The sequence below is a fragment of the Ambystoma mexicanum genome, chromosome 3q, assembly GCF_040938575.1.
Source record: "Ambystoma mexicanum isolate Mex_15411 chromosome 3q, UKY_AmexF1_1, whole genome shotgun sequence".
Taxonomy (NCBI): Eukaryota; Metazoa; Chordata; class Amphibia; order Caudata; family Ambystomatidae; genus Ambystoma; species Ambystoma mexicanum.
In genome coordinates, this window is record NC_090926.1 from 49035401 (window position 1) to 49050859 (window position 15459).

General features: G+C 45.4%; 1 protein-coding gene across 3 annotated transcripts in view; it reads left to right on the forward strand.

Moving 5' to 3' along the window:
• The window catches only part of SH3BP1 (SH3 domain binding protein 1), a 281096-nt gene that overhangs the window by 225085 nt on the left and 40552 nt on the right, over positions 1-15459 (forward strand). For all 3 annotated transcript variants that reach the window (XM_069653046.1, XM_069653044.1, XM_069653045.1), the window contains exon 14: positions 12568-12681. In XM_069653046.1, the coding sequence (XP_069509147.1) occupies positions 12568-12681 (114 nt within the window). The remainder of the gene's footprint in view (positions 1-12567; positions 12682-15459) is intronic.

Consider the following 15459-nt stretch of genomic DNA (forward strand, 5'->3'; position numbering starts at 1 on the left):
TGCAGGGTGCTGGGATGTACCTTCCGCAGCATGGGACTAAGAGATGAAAAGGCTCTGAGGGTCCCAAAGGGAGGCTGCCTTCTGGTGAATGCAAGGGTCTTGCAGTTGTGGGCTTTGCAGAAGCGTTTGGAGCTTAGGAATTCTGGACCCTGTTCATGGAGGGAATTGTGTGGAACTGAAGTTGGCTGTAGTTGGACTCTCTTGTGGACCTGCAGCTTGCAGAGAATAGTAAGGTGGATGTCTTCTTAGTGAACACATCGTACTTTGACCGATGGAAGCGTTGCCTTTTGTCCGAGGCCCAAAGACAGACTGTTGCTGTATTCGATGCGGGAGGCGATCCGGGTGTTCAAGGCCCAACAGGAAAGGGCTCAAAACTGTGATGCCGTTACAAAACATCAGACTGAACCAAACCATTATCAATTCACTGCTCGGACTTCGATTTCTATCTGTAATTCTAACTCATTGCTGTAGGTTGGTATTATGGGTACCTACTGACTGACATATTTAGAGTAGATAATTAAAATTGACATTTTGATATGGCTCTGGTCTCTGCGTCAAGAAAGCAATTTTTAGTTTTAATTATTAATCATTTTCTTTATTGTATTGTAGTTGTCATTTATTTAGCACGTTTTCCCATTTGCATGGCCTCAACGCACTGTGCGGTAGGAACACTGTCAGGAACCGAAGTACAGGTATGGAAACATTCTCAGTAAAAGGCTTAAAGTGTGTGCGTGTGTGCGCATTTTGTCAGTACTAGGGATTAGGTGGGCTGGCTAGGCTCCAGTAAGCAACCCAAGAGGTCAGGCATGTGGACGGGTGCTGAGGGAGGTCACGCCAGAGCACTAGTGCAAGAGAATCAATGTGTGCCCAGCAAGACCGAAAATTGCCGTAGGTTGTCGCTGTATTCTAATGGCAGAGGTGTTGAGGCAAGTCCGGTTTAAGGGCGAAAGCCATTGTGGGACCAGTTAGTGGATGGATAGCCGGGCCTAAGGCATCTGCCCACCGAAGCGGTGCGTTTATACATACCTTAAGCTCAGGAAGAGCTTATCTGTGATTTTGTTGTGTAATCCAGTTGTCTGTGTGACGAACACAAGCTCCCCTCATTAGCTAATTCTAGGCACTATAGACAGGCTACCCTAAGCACCAATAGACCAACTATCTTTACCATCTTCCAAGCGTGGAGACCCGGCTGCCATAGGACCTAGAGTCATAGGATTTTCTAGCCCAATAGACAGGATACCCTTATCGTCTTACTCTATGGGCCTCATTACACGGTAGGCGGTAAACCATGGCGCTATTAGCGCCATTGTTCATGCCGGTATTTTACCAGTACCGCCTTGGAGGAAAGGGGAATTACCGCCCCATTCCAAGGTTGGCGGGGCGGTAATTCCCCCTTCCACCATTGCCCTTCCCCATTCCCATTTTTGCCCCATAGGGCTCTATGGGAATGGGGAAGGCGCTAATTACGGTACCGCAAATTGCGGTACCGTAATTAGCTCCACTGGTCCCTTTGCGGGTTGGTTTTTAACGCCTGCAAAATGCAGGCGTTAAATTCCCCAACCCGGAAAGGGACCTCGTAGTAAGGCGGTAAGGATTCCTTACCGCCTACCGTGTAATGAGGCCCTATATCTTCTAAGTTCCATAATAGGTTAACATCGGGCCTCTTCTAGTGCGGTATCAAGAATACCTGCATATATCATTATGAGTCACAGTGACTGACTTATAGATCTTCTAATTGCAAAGGATAGATTACCATCATACATCTTCTAGTGCAATGAACGGGATGAACATTATAAGGTGCTGCCAAATGTCTGTCCACTCCAAGTCTATCTGGGTGCAACACCTAGTTTACCCTTCAGTCATTTCTCTTCTTGTCATATTCATAAATATTGTATTTTCATATAGATACAAAAACTGCCATCACATATTTCAAAAATAGTCAATATACTATGTGGATGCTGCTTGATTGCTGATTTTTCTCTGGCATTGTCTCGGTTTGTTCTCATTGCTGTGCCATTTAAAATGTGTCACTATTTTCTCACAACCTCGGGGTTGAACATGGCCTACCTTTTTCATAATGCATTGTTTTATGAAAGGATTCTGAATTGTATTCAGCCACTGTCATAGTATCCAGTTGTCCTGCTGGGGACTGCAACCAGTGACCCTTCAGATGTTTTGGACTACGGCTCTGATTATCTCTTACCATTGACTATGCTTGCTAGGGATTAAGGGAGTTGTAGCCCAAAAACCTGGAGTGCAAAAGAAGGCATAGCCCTGATGCAGGGGTGTAATTCATGCCTATTCTTCTCAGATGTTTCAGAAACAAGATCCTCCTTTGTTGTGCCAGCTAAGAGTAGTTCCTCTGAGAGGAGTGGCTGTACTGCTGATAATCCTGATTGCTTTGGATTGACCTGCTCTACTGATCTGGAGCAAACTTCAAAGCACCCTAATCCTCTTCTAAATGTGACTCTCTGGACTTTTTTTTATTGTTTAACGCGCAGACGAAGCTCGAGAGCAGTGTAGCACTATATATGGTGTTAGCCAGCATTTGGGCTGGCCTCTTTTAACAGTAGCGCAGTAGTGAGAGTTGCAGTCTGTGTGTCCATCTGTGTGTGTGTGTGTCCATCGGGATTAGTCCTTGCCGTTGATTGTTGAAAAAGTCAGGTTTTGAAAGATTGAAAGAATTGTGAAAATTGATAATTGTGGTGGGAATCCGAGCCAATATCGGTATCGAGTTCTAGAGGATGGGTGCATGACAAGAGGATATTTTGGAAGTCCTCCTATGCAGACGAGTTATGATTCACTCTGGTTGGCTGATTTGCTGCACAGGGAGTGTGCCACCAGCTATGTGGAGCTTAGCCACCAGGTATGCTGGTGTGCTATTTGTGATTGCTTTGTAGATGATACATGCAGTCTTGAACAATATTCTGGCCTGGAGAGGAAGCCAATGTAGTTCACGTAGGACAGGAGTGATTTGGTCAAATGTTCACACACTCATTATAAGGCATCCTTTAGGGGAACTTTGAGGGGTCAGTAATGCAAGGCTGACAACTGCTTGTGTTTTTATCCAAATTCAATATTTTATTAAAAGTAAAAGGTGCAAAGTAAACCTTGCAAAATCTACTCTAACGGGGAGTTCCCTACCTATTCTATGGTCTAAGGGATTTACTCCTAGCCTCAACAAAACTGGCTCTCACACTGAAACTATTCAAGATAAAAACAGAAACAACATAATTAAAAGACTAACCAACAACTAATGATTTGAATGACCTTCACCTGTCCTGGGTAGATAGATTTCCCAGGCTTTCTCAAAGTCACTTTCTCCCAAATCTTTCAAAAGCAAAGAAAAGTCTTGAATCAGTTCTTATAAATTCCAAAAGAAAAGTAAAAGTTCATTAAACAAAAATCCCACTGGCACAGTTCTTCCACATTCTGTTGAAAAGTTCCCCTTCCAATTTGAGCTACGAAAACAGCACCGATGGTAACCCTGGATATCCTTCTTCCAGGATGTGTTTGCCACAGTTTTCTAAACAAAGAAACACCTTCTAGTTCAAAAGCTTTCTTGGTATTCTTAACCTCTGCAGTGTCTTCAGTGTACTTGTCAGTCAGGACGCTCCTTCTTAGGGTGTTGCTTTCCTCTTGACAACCCCCTTCTACCACTGTTACTGTGGGAGCAGGCTCCTTTGCCCCAGAGTTTTCTACTAACTTCAATCAGCTTTAAGGTAAGATGCACTGACAACAATATACAACCACAGTTCAGTTAGGTCCACTTCAACCTGATGCTTTAGACTTGGACTGCTTCTCGTTTTAGCTTCAACAGTCTTAGCCTTACAGATTAATGTCTTAATATTTTACACGCACCCAGCTCCCTTCCCCAGCTTCATTCACACCTTTATGGTTCCAGTAGCTACCCTTAAGCTGTATTGTCACCCTTCCAGCTTGGGATAGCAATTAGACTTGTATCAGAAGACACTGGACCTTCAACAACTCCAACACTCTCAGAATGTGGGTGAACAGTTCTAAACAAGGCTGGTTTCACTACAGGAAGAATTTGACTTCCGGCTTGGCCAACGCCTGCTCTTCTCTTCAGTTTAACAACTTCCATCTTTTTGGATTGTTTGTTCTGAATGTTACAAGGATCTTTCTTCAATTTAGAAACAGATTTAGGTACACGCAATCACTTTTGAAGGTAGATTTTCAACTTTTAAGACTTGCAAGAAATTGTATTTCCCTTTATTATCACGAAGTTACACTCTGACTCATGTCGGGAATCACAATTGTTTGCATGCCTCCTTGCTTTGATGGACTATACGTTGTAACTAATTGTCAAAGTCAGCTTTAGTTTTCTGTGTGAATCAGAATACGTTCCCCTTCTTAATTGGAGACACGCAACCTCTCCGGAAAAGTTTTAATGTTTAATCGTTCAACAATAGAGAATGAAAGACTTCTGTTGTACGCGAACACTGGGACTTGCACTAGCATTGCACGTGATATGCAAGATATTATTCAGCTGGCAACAGTTACCGGCTGTCAGGATCAGCCTCCACTTGAGGAGCCCCAGTCACAATTGACAACTGGGGCCTCCTTTCGCAGGGAGACATTTCCCCCCAAGAGCGCAGCCTGCAGAGGATGAACACCTGTCAGGCTAGGGGATCAGGTGAAAAGGTGGGAGCAAACAGCAGAGCTAAAAGGGGAACAAACAGATACAACAGGTAAATGCCCCCTCTTACCTTAAAGTGATACAAACCACCCCACCCTGCGTCCATACCCCACTCCTACGGGTTGTTATGTAATAGCAGGCAGTGAACCAACTTGTACGACTCCAGCCAGAGTAGTTTCTAAGGATTCAGGACATCCAGGGAGAGAGTGGGAATCAAGGAAAGGTCCGGCAAGGTCTTTCTTGATCGGGAAACCTGACCCGGGCGGCACGAGGGCGCAAATATAGGGGCAGAACAATAAAAAGGTTCCAAGATGCAGGAAGTCCAAAGAACAAATGTGCCCAGAGTCTAAGTCCAGGAGAAAGTCCAAGTTCAGTTCAAAGATACAAACGATGCAATCCGGAGATGAAGAAAAAACCAAAATCCTCAGAGATGGCAGCAGGAGAATCCAGAGAAAATGTCAGAAAGATTGCCAGTTACAGGGACAAAGGAGCAGGCAGTGCAGTGAAACAAAAGCCAAGATCAAGGGGGAGCCGGGAAATCCAAATGGGGAATCGAGCATAAGAAATGGAGTAGGGCAAAGACAGTACTCAGCGTCAAGGAAACAGAGATGCGCAGGTCGGGGGAGCCAGGAGGTCAATCCAAGGAGGTCAGGCGCCGGAGGCAATGAGGGATGAGGCACAAGCAAAATCCAGGCATCAGAAGCCAAGTGGTCAAAGAACAGGCAGCAGGACCGAAGGAAACAGGACCACAGAAAAGCAACTTTGCCGGAGCGAACGTGGCAGTTAAGGAGCGCCGCCCGACAGTTCTGGTCTGCTTAAGTATAGTCCCTTATGGGTAGCGCGGAAGGGACAAACACGTGACGCATCACGTGGACGTTGAGCACTAAGGTTGCTGGGAATTGACGTCTGCGGCAAACACCTGAGAATTTCTTGACCCAAATGCCACGGCAAACACCACAGAGCGGGCGGGATGCCACGCCGGCTAGCTTTTCAAAGTGAACCTGCATACAGAGCTTCACTCACTAGCTCCAGGAACACTTGTGGATTTCTTCAACTGCCCAACCTCTTCGGGCTTTGCTACTCCTTTAGGCACTCTTGGAACTCACAGCCCTCAGCAGCACAGGTGTCCTCAGTTCGGCCTTAACCACAGGGAGTCTCATTTACTCCTTGGTCCCTCGACTTGCTTTACTACATGGGCCTGGGGTTGCAGCACGTTCTTGGATCTGCATTCACAGTCATTAGACGCACCTGGGAAGACTTTCAACCTCTCTCAGGACTTGCAGGTGAAATCTGCTTTCCTCTTGTCCCGGCGTCCCTTAAGTGATCACACTTCCTCATTAACTGCCAGCCTTGTGCTCTTCTCCTTCTACTACTACTACCATCCTTCCTGTTCCTGCTCCAGCTCTATTCTACTTCTGCTTCCTGCTGCCGCCTTTTATGCTCCTTCGGTGGGGCAATTAAGTGCAGGTGCCGACCTTCAGTGTTAATTGCCTGACCTTGGTAAAGGCTGTTAGGGATACTTGCCTGTCCTTCCTTCTACATGCCTCCTAAGCCCTCTTCTTCGCCTTAGTCCCTGTGGCATTATGGGACATGTAGTTTACTTTAGGGGAGTTATGTTTCCTACTTCTTTTATAGAATTAAGGGTAGATTTAATTCCCCTAGTATTTTCAAAAGTGGGATTTTAGGTTTTTACCTTTTTAGAGGAAGATGTAAATAAAGCAGGATTTCCATTATTTTTAGCAGTGCATCTTTGGTGTTGAAGAGCGCATGTGACTTTAGGGATACAACAAATTAGTTCTTTTGATGTAAGAGGTTTAGACATTACAAACTTAGAATTTACCATCTCAGTTTTGACAGGAGGGTGAGAGATGTTAAAATGACAATAAGCCATAACCTCTTCTGGCATGATGTTAAGGCAATCCCTTTCAGAGGAAGAATACTGTGTCTCATCCCACGGCTTTCTTTCACTACCGTGCGCTTGTCTACGCCCAGGTGATCTCCCGCAGTATACCACCCACAGTATTGGGATCAGGAATCGTCTACCCTCTCCTGGCCACCTGGGAGGAGACCTAAGGCAGTGCTTTGGTGAGGGATCAGCATAATTCTTTACAGAACCAAGTTAGCGGCTGGGAGCCCCGCCAGAAGGGTGTTTCCCCCATCGATGTGTGAGACCACAAGGGCCAGCACTATGATTCAGACATCCAGTGGCGAGATGGAGGGTTTGATTTTGTGAAGGGTGGAGATTTGGAGAAAGGCCACTTGAGCCTTCTTGGCTATGTGTTTCTTGAAAGACAGGCTGTTGTTGATGGTGAAGCCTAATGATTTTGGAGAATCCAAGAGTTATTATTATTATTATGGTATTTACTGAGCGCGACCTTGCTTCAAGAAGCAACAGAGTGCTTCACAGAGGTATACAACAGTGCAGATGCATAATGGAGCACTTTGCAGAGAGAACAAGAGAACAGATATACAGCAGGGGTAGGATACAGAGGGCACAGGGGAAGGGTACAGCTATACAGGGTGGCGAGGAGGAGAGAGGTGGATGGCGGCTAGTGAGTGAGGTAGCGTGGGGGCGGCATGATGGCCTAGGTGTTGAGGAGGAGAGACTCCTTGAAGAGGTTGCAGATCAAATCCTTCTAGGTGCATATCATTTAGCCATTGTTGGATGAGTGGATGAGTTGTTCTTTAGAGGGGGGACCAAAGAGGATGAATTCGGACAGCCGACACTCAGGACTGGATGATGGCTAGGTAATCAATGAGAAGACTGATGCCCTCTGGGCTTTTTTACTCTCCTGTACAACTGAGTATCATCCAAGTGTTGGTGGCTGGCTATTTCAGGATCTTTGAGGAGGGTCCCCAAAGGCTCCCTGGAACGGTTAAAGAAAATTAGTGTTCATCTGGATGGCCTGGTGACTACTTGAGAGGTAGGAGGTAAACCAATTCATGACCGGGCCAGTGAATCCCATCTGGTCGGTGAGGAGGATGCAGTAGGCAATGGTATCAAATGCAGCCAAGAGAGAAAGGCAAATGAGGATGTATGAGTCTCGTTGATCCATGATTTGGAGGGTATTGTCCACCACCTGGATGATTGGTGTCTCAATGCTACATTTGGGGTGGGCGACCCACTGATAGTCATTTTAAAGGTGTAGTTGTTCGTAGCGACTACTTTTTCCAAGATTTTTCACAAGAGGTTCGGAATGGGGCGGTAGTTGGCCAGGTTTCTGGGTCTAGAGTCATCTTTTTCAAAAGAGGTCATATGAGACCAGTCTTGAGGGTGTCCGCAAATGACCATTTAGTGAAGGAGGCATACTTACTCAGATGATTTTAATTGTACCTCAATCTCAGTGACACATAACTTGCCCTGTGAACTTTTCTTAGTTCGGCTTGAAACTACACCCAGTGGCACTATACATATATTTCCTGTTTATCAGCCTCCTCATCCTTTAGCTAGCTTCACTTATAAATGCACTCAATTTGTTTCAGATCTTGCTTTAGCCCACCCCGAGTTAATTCTTATTGGTGATTTTAATGTTTTGGTCTAACAAACCCAATGAATCTCATGCTAGCAAATTAATTGCAGCATTGACTGATATACACCTTCATTTACGCAGCGATCTTTCTACTCACTGCATGGGTAATGTCCTTGATAAAAAAAATTCTGACAAATCCCTGACAGACATTTTTAATCCTATGCTGGTTCTCTGGTCTGGTCATTTTCTTCTTCCATTTCTTATTTTTCTTCCTCATCCGCTCCCTGTATCTCCTAAAGTCCAGCAGTTGCATCACCACTGGGGTAGGGTGGAGCATTCCTCAGTGGCTGATTATATAATGGCTACTACATCCCACTTCATTCAGACAAACAATTTGGACCCTTGCGCTGCTTTACTTAGTGCTATGACGGAGGTGGCAGACACTCTGGCTCCAGTTAAAATCCCAACTCCCTGGTTTTCTTCTGATCTGAAAATGCTTAAACAAGAGTGCCATCGTGCAGAACGCAAATGGCATCTTAATTTGGACTGTGTATCCAACAGACGTTATCATGATGTGATCAAAGCAGCAAAATCTGAATTCTATGCAAAGCATATTATATCTGCATTTTTTTCTTCATGTAAATTGTTCAGAGTCGTTAAGGAACTCTCAGCTCCTCCACTGCCGTTAGTAGATCCTTTGGTAACACAAGCTTGGTGCGGTTCCAAAAGTGCATACTTTGTAGAGAAAATGTGTATGATTTGGCATTCTATTAATACTGCTAGTTCTCAATTGTTAGTTTTGTGCTCAGACTGAGCTAATATCTACTTTTGATGCCCCTTTGGAGCTGTTAAATTTTGAACCTGTCACTGATGAGGTTGTCTATGCCGCTCTGTGCAGTCTTAAATCTACATCTCCAACTGATATAGCTCCTGAAATTATCTCCAGATTTACTGCGGCTCTTCACTATTCTTTTTCTAATGGACTGATCTTAGCCCCTTAAAACATGCCCTGGTTAGCCCGCTTCTAAAGAAACATCACTTGGATCCAGCTCTTAGCTAACTATCGTCCCATATCTCTTCTTCCAATTTTTAGGAAACTCATGGAAGTCATTGTCACCCCTCATTTTACGCATTATCTTGAAATTAATTATTTCCTTCATGCTTTCCAATCTGGTTTTAGACCCTTGATGGGTACGGAGTCAGTTTTGATCTCCATTCTGGACGACGTGGCTTTGCTTCAGGACCACTGCAAAGTCGGAGTATTGATTCTCCTTGAGCTCTCCTTGGCCTTTGATAGCATTGACCATGGTATTCTTCTTCACCGTTTGGAAATGTCTGGTATATCTGGTTCTTCTTTATCTTGGTTTTCTTCTCTTCTCACCTATCACAACCAAACGGCATCTCTCCTTCTTTTACAGCTTTAACATGTGGTGTTCCCCTGGATTCTTCCTCGCCCCTCTCCTTTTTTAATCTTCATCTCTGTCCTCTGCCCAACCTCATTACAGAACACGGTGTGCGTTTTTATAAATACGCAGATGACTCCCAGTTGCTCTTTCACATTGATGTGCCTGGGTCTGATCCGCCTTCAAAACTGAGATCTTGTTTGACGGCTATCAGAGATTGGATGTCAAACAACTTTCTGACAAGACAGAGATTTTGGTGATTGGTTCCCCCAATTCAAACGCGGCTTGGAATGCACAGTACTGGCCTAATTCGTCTGGGCCTTGCCCTGCCCCTAGTGCATCTGTTAAGAGCCTTAGGATCAATCTTTTACCTTCAGGCTCTAGAGATGCCCAGATTGCATTGGTTTGTAACTCTGGGTTTCGTAAACAGAAACTCTTAAAAAAGATCCTTCCTTTTGTACCATCTGAGCTTCGCTCTACAGTGGTTACCTCATCTATCATTGGTTCTCTGCACTACTGTCCTGGAATTTATCTTGGCCAAACTGACATTTTAGTTCAATGGCTGCAGATCTTACAGAATTCTGCAGAGGCTTTAGCTTTAGGATCATCTAGGCTGGCACACTCATCTTCTACTCCCGCAACTCCACTTGCTTGCTGTGAAATGCTGCCTTCATTTAACGATTCTGTGTATTACACATCGTGCCATTCACCAATCTGGCACTCCAATCTAAACTGACCTGTTATATCCCCGCTTAGACCTCTGGGATCAACCTCGCAGCTTTTAGGAAAAGTTCAGAGGTTCTGCAAAACGCGTGCTGGAGGTCATTCCTTCTCTGTTCTTGCTCCCACTTTGTGGAATTCTCTTCCATTCAAGATTTGTGAAATCACTCATCATTTAAGTCGCTAAACTCTTAAGACCTATTTGTTCTAGCTGCTTGTGGCCTTCTACGATGGTCTCCCTGTTTGCTTATTTAGTGCTTAGATGCCCTTAGATGGTTTTCAATGAGCGCCACTAAGTAAGGGGGTGCTTAGCATTACCTTTGTGGGCTGTGGTTGAGTGGGTGCTTCACAGTGGGATGGAAGACCAGTCGATTGGCATAGGGTCTGTGCAGGTGATGAGGGTGGATGATGTACAGACTAGGCCTAGTGTATTGACTTTGGGGGAAGAGCACAATTTCTTTACAGTCCAAGGATCCACGGTATCACTACTTAATATCCCCAACAAAAATATCACCGTAGATATGGCGGTTTGGTTCGCCATAGGCAATATTTTTGTTGGGGATATTATGTGGGAGCTGGGGTTGCAGGGGTGTCCTTCGCACATTAAAAAATGATGCGGGGTTTGCGGGGGTGTCCTCCGCACGGTCCATGTGTGAATTTAGCTGCAATAAATGGCTATATTTTTGCATCGCAATATTTTTGCGGCGGAATTAATACATGGAACCGGATCCACTTAGTGTGAATAGTGCGCTTTGAATGTGGTTGTCAGCGTGATACTCAGGGACGTTGAAACCTCTTAGGAAGACATTATTAGTATGTGCTAGATTGGCAGAGGAGAGTAGGTTGGAGATGTTGCCAATGAAAGAGTCACTCCAGTGAGGTGGTCGTAGATGAGGTGGAAGGTGATGGATTCCTTGTGAGATAAAGGGAACCGGCAGTCGAGTGATACGAACAAGCTTATTCTGGGAGAGGGGATGATGGAGCTTGACCAATCACTCCTGTGGACGATTGCCACTCTGACTCCTGCCCTTCCAAGCTGGTCGACATGTTTGGATTAAATAGCCTGGAGTATAGAGGGATACGAGGATGTTGAAAACATGGGGGAGGATGGGGTAAGCCACTTTTCAGTGATGAAGAGGCTGTCAAGGTTGTTGTACAAGATGCGGTTGTCAATCTCTGTGATGTGAGTGACTGCTGAGCAATCATTGATCATCATGAGGGGGCATGGGTCTGTGGGAAGTGGATGGGGCAAGAACAATATTGATGAGATATGCTACAGTAGCTCACAAAGGGGCTTCACTCGGCACATGGCTGTCTGAACACCAGGGTGGGGGATGGGCTGTGGAGGGAGGAGACACATGGTGCTGTCTTTTGGCAAGTAGTTGTATAGCAATCACTTTGTAGGTGAAGTGCGGAACGACGAGTCATGCTTGAACAGGCACAAACAGGTGAGATCCTTGTCTTTGACCATCCTTTGCTGAGGACGCTGCCGATGAGGAGGCCTAAGGAGGACTGGATAAATAGGTGGTGGGTGAGTCAGCTGAGTGGCAGGCCCTGGTCATGATTTAGAACATCATACCCTTTTAGTTTCTTGTCTGCATTTGATGGCATACTTTGTTTTGGACAGAGGGAACATCATGTACTACCTGTGGTAAACTTTGGACATTACTGTTCAGATAAGCTCTAAAAGCACTGTGTGATTATAATGCTGCAAGATTATGTTTTTCATGAATTTGTAAAGCCTGGTTCTCCATTTCCCTGCCTGGGAGGTTGTACACATGTCTGGGGAAAATTGGGGCAGCCTTATCCCCCAAAGCGACTCTCATTCTGTTACCAGGCTTCTCCTGGTAGAAACGTGTTCACCTCAAGTGGGCTTCCTTCGACGCTCTGACTAGTGAGAGAAATTCACAATGTGGGGTATTAATGAGAAAGTGTAATCTCTTCCCTCTGCTCAGAAACTTCCCTCCTTTCCATGATTTTATTAATATCTCATTTAAGCCACCTGGCGCTCATTCTCTTTCTCTGAATGTACTCCAGCAGTTCTTCACATACACATGAACTCTTTCCTCTCGACTGACCTCGTTGGTGTTCTTGCTCCAGCATGATATGACAACTCCGGTCTCCGCTTCCTACACCAGTGCTCCTCCTCTCATCGACCGAACAGGAATGCCCTTTGCTTCTCCTGTGGCGCTTCTCCTGCACATGAACTCATTCCATGACTCTCTCCTCTGATCCTTTTTTTCTCTTTCACTTGAAAAAATTACTCTCACCTGCATATATGCTCATGTCTGTTCTCTCTTCCCAATTTTCTCAGGTACCTCATTAAATTCCTATCGAAGTTGGCAGAGAATCAGGAGGTGAACAAGATGACTCCAGGGAATATTGCCATTGTCCTGGGACCCAACTTGCTGTGGCCTCGAATGGATAAGTAAGGATAGTCTTTATCCCTCCAATCAGACTCCCTGTATCCGCCTCATTAAACGGGAGCCCACACACTGCCCATTCAGATCAATCTGGACCTGCCACACACAACTTTATTGCAGAACTGCCATGCCCTTAGTGATCACTCTGTACCCCACTCATCCCAAGCTAGATCGGAGCCTACATTAAGGCAGATATATACCCCTGTCTACTGTGTCCCATGCAGGGTGAGATTGGAGGGTGTCCTATTGTACTAGCAAACAACAAACCTAACGCATGGCATGGGAGAGTGTGAGCCAAAATGGCTTTCTTATTGGTGCAGCATACATTCTTTCACTGGATGACAAATTGACCTGCTGCTAAATCGTAGCTCCCTATTGACTGGTATCTGACCCTCCCTCCACGCTCCTATACACACACACACACACACACACTGCCCCCCCCACCAATGCACCTCAATCTTACCCTACAGCAACACTTATCACTGTTAATGCACCTTAATCCTCACCTGCAGCAAACCTACTGCTTTAGAATTCACCACACTCAGGTCTGTCAACACACCAAAGTGCAGAGCTGCAGTAATGCTGCTGCACCAGAAGTGGCACCTGCAATCAGCTCTGCCAATCCCGACCCGTCCTGGACCTATTTTGCCTTTTAACATTCCAGAGAGCTGGCGGGCTGTGTGATTACTTTGCCTTATGAAAATAGCCTCATCAATGCTGACTGTCTTGTTTGACTGCTTTGTAAAAGCCTTTGCTAAGCATCTCCTCCCTGAATTGGAGTAGTGAGTAACTGGTACACAATTTATACAAAATGAACATCTGAGATTTAGAAACATCTTTTCTAACATTTACATTTTTGGGTTGGGAGTCTTCAGGAAAGGCGCTTTGCTGTTGCTTCGTGGTCTTCCAAGTTCCGTTGTTCCAATAGACAGAGATGGTCTGTGGTAGAAAATTACTGATTTGGGATAGACAAGAAGCTGCCCAGTATAATCGCTGCGCTCCACACAGGAGAATGGGCCCAGTACAATAACACAGGTCTCAAACTCCAGGGTTACAGCAAGTCTCCAAACAGAAGCATGGGCCTAGTCATAGAAAATGCCTGACTCTCTACTCCTAAGTGTTTCCCTACCTAACACAACTAAACTAAGGTGTTTGTCGTCCGTTCTTAAGTCCAAAGTAAAAGTCTGTCCCCTGTCCAAAGTTAAACTGCTCTGACCCTACGACATAGCCTAAATAACTAAAGACCGGGAGAATGTCTCCCATCTCCTGGGGTGGCTTTACAGCAAGTACTTTTCAGTACAGGATCTTCAAACATCTCTTAGCTATTTCTTGTACCAGTTCATTCAGATCTCTTATGGGACGTCTCCACACCCCTTTCTTTATGTCTCCTTGTTTCCTCAAGTACCTTTCTCTAGGTACTCTGGCACCTAATTATTCTTTTACTCTGCTGTATTCAAGGATGGTGGACAGTTCCACTCTTGCTGACACCAGCTTCACCAGTTCTATAACTTATCTTTTGTCGTTTCTTAAAATCAGCTGTGCTCTTGTCTCCTCATTGGGATCTGTGTGATGTACCCAGTGACTTGGCCCCTTATTTTTACGATTTCTCCACTCTCTAAAATTAGTAGGCTGAGTCCCCGAATGATGCTCACTCTTCTCAGGATTTAACCAGTCATGCTCACTGTTCTTAGGTTTTAAGCATTCATTGGGATGAGCAGGCTGAGGTCCTAAATGATGCTCATTCTTCTTAGAACCAACCCATTCACTGGGACGAGTAGGCGGAGTCTGTTTCTCACTCTTCTCAGGATTTAACCCTTCACTGGGACCAGTAGGCTGACTCCAATCCTTATGTTAATTTCTCTTACTATGACAAATTTGATTGTGCCACTCGTTATCTATTCCTCATTTCCCTGGTCTTCACTCTCCACGTTACCTATGGTGCAATAGGGCTGCAATGCCGGGTCAGCACTTGCCTTCGTAGTTTCTCATTGGTTTGTCAGAATAACTCTCATGCTAGCTCCATCTCCTTCCTCTGACATTCTTCTGTGCAGAGGCGTAGCCAGGATTGTCTGGCAAATGGGGCCTGATGCTAATGTAGTTGGGCCCACTGCACTGACAAAAACTTCTGTAAATGCCCACACAGCACTGCTGAGTGGGCCTTTACAGATTTTGGGTGGGCCTTGCCCCTCAGGCCCTACCCTGCCTACGCCTCTGCTTCTGTATCATCCTCTCATTGTGTTCTTGGTGTTGGAAGGGTTTTCGACTCTTTCTCCTTCCCAGCCAGCACTATTCTCTTGTGAGTCCCCCCTGGGACCTCTGTCAGGCAGGTAGGCTCTCCCAGATACTTGTGAAAGCTTGAGCACTTCTGTGCCTTGGCTTTCCTTCATCCGCCGCTGAGCATCCTTCCTGGGATCGTTATCTGACTTGCAGACTTCCTCGGGTCTGCTCCGTGAAAAGTGCACTCAGGCACTTCCTCCTACCAGGTGTTTGCCTGCGTGAAACGCAATGTTTTCTCTGGGTTTCCAGCCTCCCTTCTCCAGTTGGTTCAAAACTCCCGAGTCTCTCTCGTTCTTTTGATCCTCCCATCTTTATGCTGATGTTCTGGGGATTCTTCAGTTTCTCATAGTAGTCCTTTCTTTGTGTCAGATATACTCATTATACCTCCTTTGGGTTTCGTCGTCCCAGTACCTAACAGGTGCTTATTTTTTTTATCACTCTTTGGTTTTTACTTGTCTCAGTATTAGGCAAGTACTTATCTTCTGCAGAAATATCACAACAGTAGA